General features: G+C 43.1%; 1 protein-coding gene across 2 annotated transcripts in view; it reads left to right on the top strand.

Moving 5' to 3' along the window:
- Window positions 1-649: 649 nt before the first annotated feature.
- The window catches only part of PSMB2 (proteasome 20S subunit beta 2), an 18,544-nt gene continuing 16,796 nt past the window's right edge, over window positions 650-2,397 (top strand). Inside the window, exon 1 of one of the 2 annotated variants that reach the window (XM_072420414.1) lies at window positions 650-838. In XM_072420414.1, the coding sequence (XP_072276515.1) occupies window positions 748-838 (91 nt within the window). In that variant the 5' untranslated portion in view covers window positions 650-747. The other variant, XM_072420424.1, reaches the window with a different exon arrangement.

The raw sequence follows: 2,397 nt of genomic DNA, 5'->3' as shown, positions 1-2,397 counted from the left end.
GGAAATCTCTACAGATAAAACCTAGCAGAGGTTCCAAGTCATCCCTTGTCTTCTCTAAAACATAGTGCTCTCTTTATATAGTATTCACTTTATTTTATGTCACAGGTGGAAGGGGAAATTTCTTCCGGTACAAACGCAATGAAATCCCAATTCAATCCATAGCCAAATCTAAAAGTCTAAAGTCTAAAAAATGGCATGTTTGCCTCTAAAACAATTTTATTGGAAATATTGTGAACATGAGAATAAATACCTTCTTTTGCTCCAATCACACATATGTTCTGCCTCAGCACGTTTGTATGTTGTGTGTTACTGTGCACTGCGTAAGGTGGCCAATTCAATTCTCCACTATGATCCAAAAATCAAAGCTGTACCATTCTCACTATTTTGTGTTGTCCTGTGCTGCAAAGCCCCATGATGAATTATTACACAAACATGACTGGGTAAACTAACAAGTAGTTTTTACTTATTTTATTATACTGGCTTGTTACAATAAAACTCAAGTAAGACATTATTTTTATAGTTATATACATTTTAAACAAGCCAAAGGAATTTGGGACTACAATGAGCCAAACCACCCAACATGCTGTCCCTGCACCCTGGTCTTGGTTCTACTACAATTCCCAGCATCCTTTGTACGCGGCTGCTACTAGTGACGTCAAGGAAGTGCGTCAGGATCCCGGCCTTGAGGTGAATTGCTGTGTAACGTTCTGAGACCGGGAAGCTGACAAGAGAGATTTATTTGCAGCGATGGAGTATCTGATCGGGATTCAGGGGCCAGACTACGTGATGGTTGCCGCGGACAGAGTGTGCGCCAATAGTATTATCCAGATGAAGCACGGTGAGTGAAGAGCCTCCATGATAAAGAACATCGCATTGTCATCTGTTCTCCGCTGTCCCATCAGACGGGCCCTGTATACAGACATTGCCGGTACATGGCAGGCGGGTGTGAGCGCCTATAGTCTATGTGCCTTGTATTTGTATGGCAGGTGTGTCTGATTGCCAGGAAAGCCCTCTTATGTTATATATAAGGCCCCATGATGGGTCACATTTGGCCCCTCAGGACTCAGCAGGACATGCAGCAGAATGTTACATTTATTTTATACAGGGCTAGGGAAGGTAAAAGCTGTCAATGTGTCATGTCCGTGTACCATTGGGGAAATTTCTTGGCTCTTTCTGCCCCAGAAACAACAGGAAGTGAGAAAAATGTCTCACCAGGAGGATTATATAGTGAGCTATAGTGTGTGTGTGTGTGTGTGTGTATGTATATATATATATATATATATATATATATATATATAGTGTGTAATGTGTAGTATGTATAGTGTGTGTGTGTGTGTAGTCAGATTGCTGGGACAAGGTCCTTTAGCAGCGGCTAGGTGTCTATGAGCCATGCACGGCTTCTCCTGTAGAGGTGACGGATCTTTTCCCCTCAGCCGGCCCAGGTACACATTGGTGTCTGTATTTGTCCTGTGTCATTGCAGGCCTTGCTGTCATTTTATTATTCTTTATGTATATCATGGCAGTGAGTTCTGACTTCCGTTATCTTAGCTTTACATCTGTGAGAATTATAAAATATTTCTCGAATTTGTATTTCTGAGCCATTCCCCTGACCCATAAACGCCCTCAATGGTATGTGAGGAGCACCTAGAGGACATAGGGATGGGAGATGGCCGACCCAACCATGAAGTCAGGGAAGTGTGGGATGTGGTAGCAATAGGAAGGTAAACTAGAGAGAGGAACAGAATAAGAATTACTTACCAATACAGGTAATATTTACTAAGTTAAAGAGGAACTCCAACAAAACTACTAACCACTTAGTAGAAATAATACATGTAGGTGATCCCTCGTACCATCAGTATACGTTGTTTTTCTCCAGCCACCTCACACAATCATGTTTAGGCAGAAATAAAGTTCCACTTTAAAAACGTGTGATGTGGCAGGATTTTACTGAAAGGGGCAGGCAATATCGCTTCTCAAGTAAAACATACTCACCTGCCTGATCGCTACCTGAAACTTTCAAAATGCAGCACCTGCCAGGATACCTGGAACATCCCAGCTTCCCCTGCAGCTGCCGGGACAGAATGAACTCCTGTGCACCTGTGTGAGAGTTCCGTCATCCCAGCCCTGCTCATTCATCTACAAAGAACATCAGAACGTTGTTGAGTTCCTCCTTGTTCTCCTCCTTTACTATAAACTAACTAAATCCTTCCTTCTCCAGCTCCCAGTACCCGAATGTTACATCGGTCCTGATTAGCTTACCATCCATATACCTCCTTTACTTTGCTCCGTAGGGGTTTGTGGAATGAATATACAGGTAGTTCCTGGGTTAGGGACATCTGACATACGGACGCCTCCTAGATACCTGCTCGCTCTGTGCAGGACAGAGGCTTGAAGGGG

This window comes from Pyxicephalus adspersus, chromosome 1, assembly GCF_032062135.1.
Source record: "Pyxicephalus adspersus chromosome 1, UCB_Pads_2.0, whole genome shotgun sequence".
NCBI classification, from domain to species: Eukaryota; Metazoa; Chordata; class Amphibia; order Anura; family Pyxicephalidae; genus Pyxicephalus; species Pyxicephalus adspersus.
Note: the sequence above shows the minus strand (reverse complement) of the source record. Positions and strands in the feature narration are given on the sequence as shown.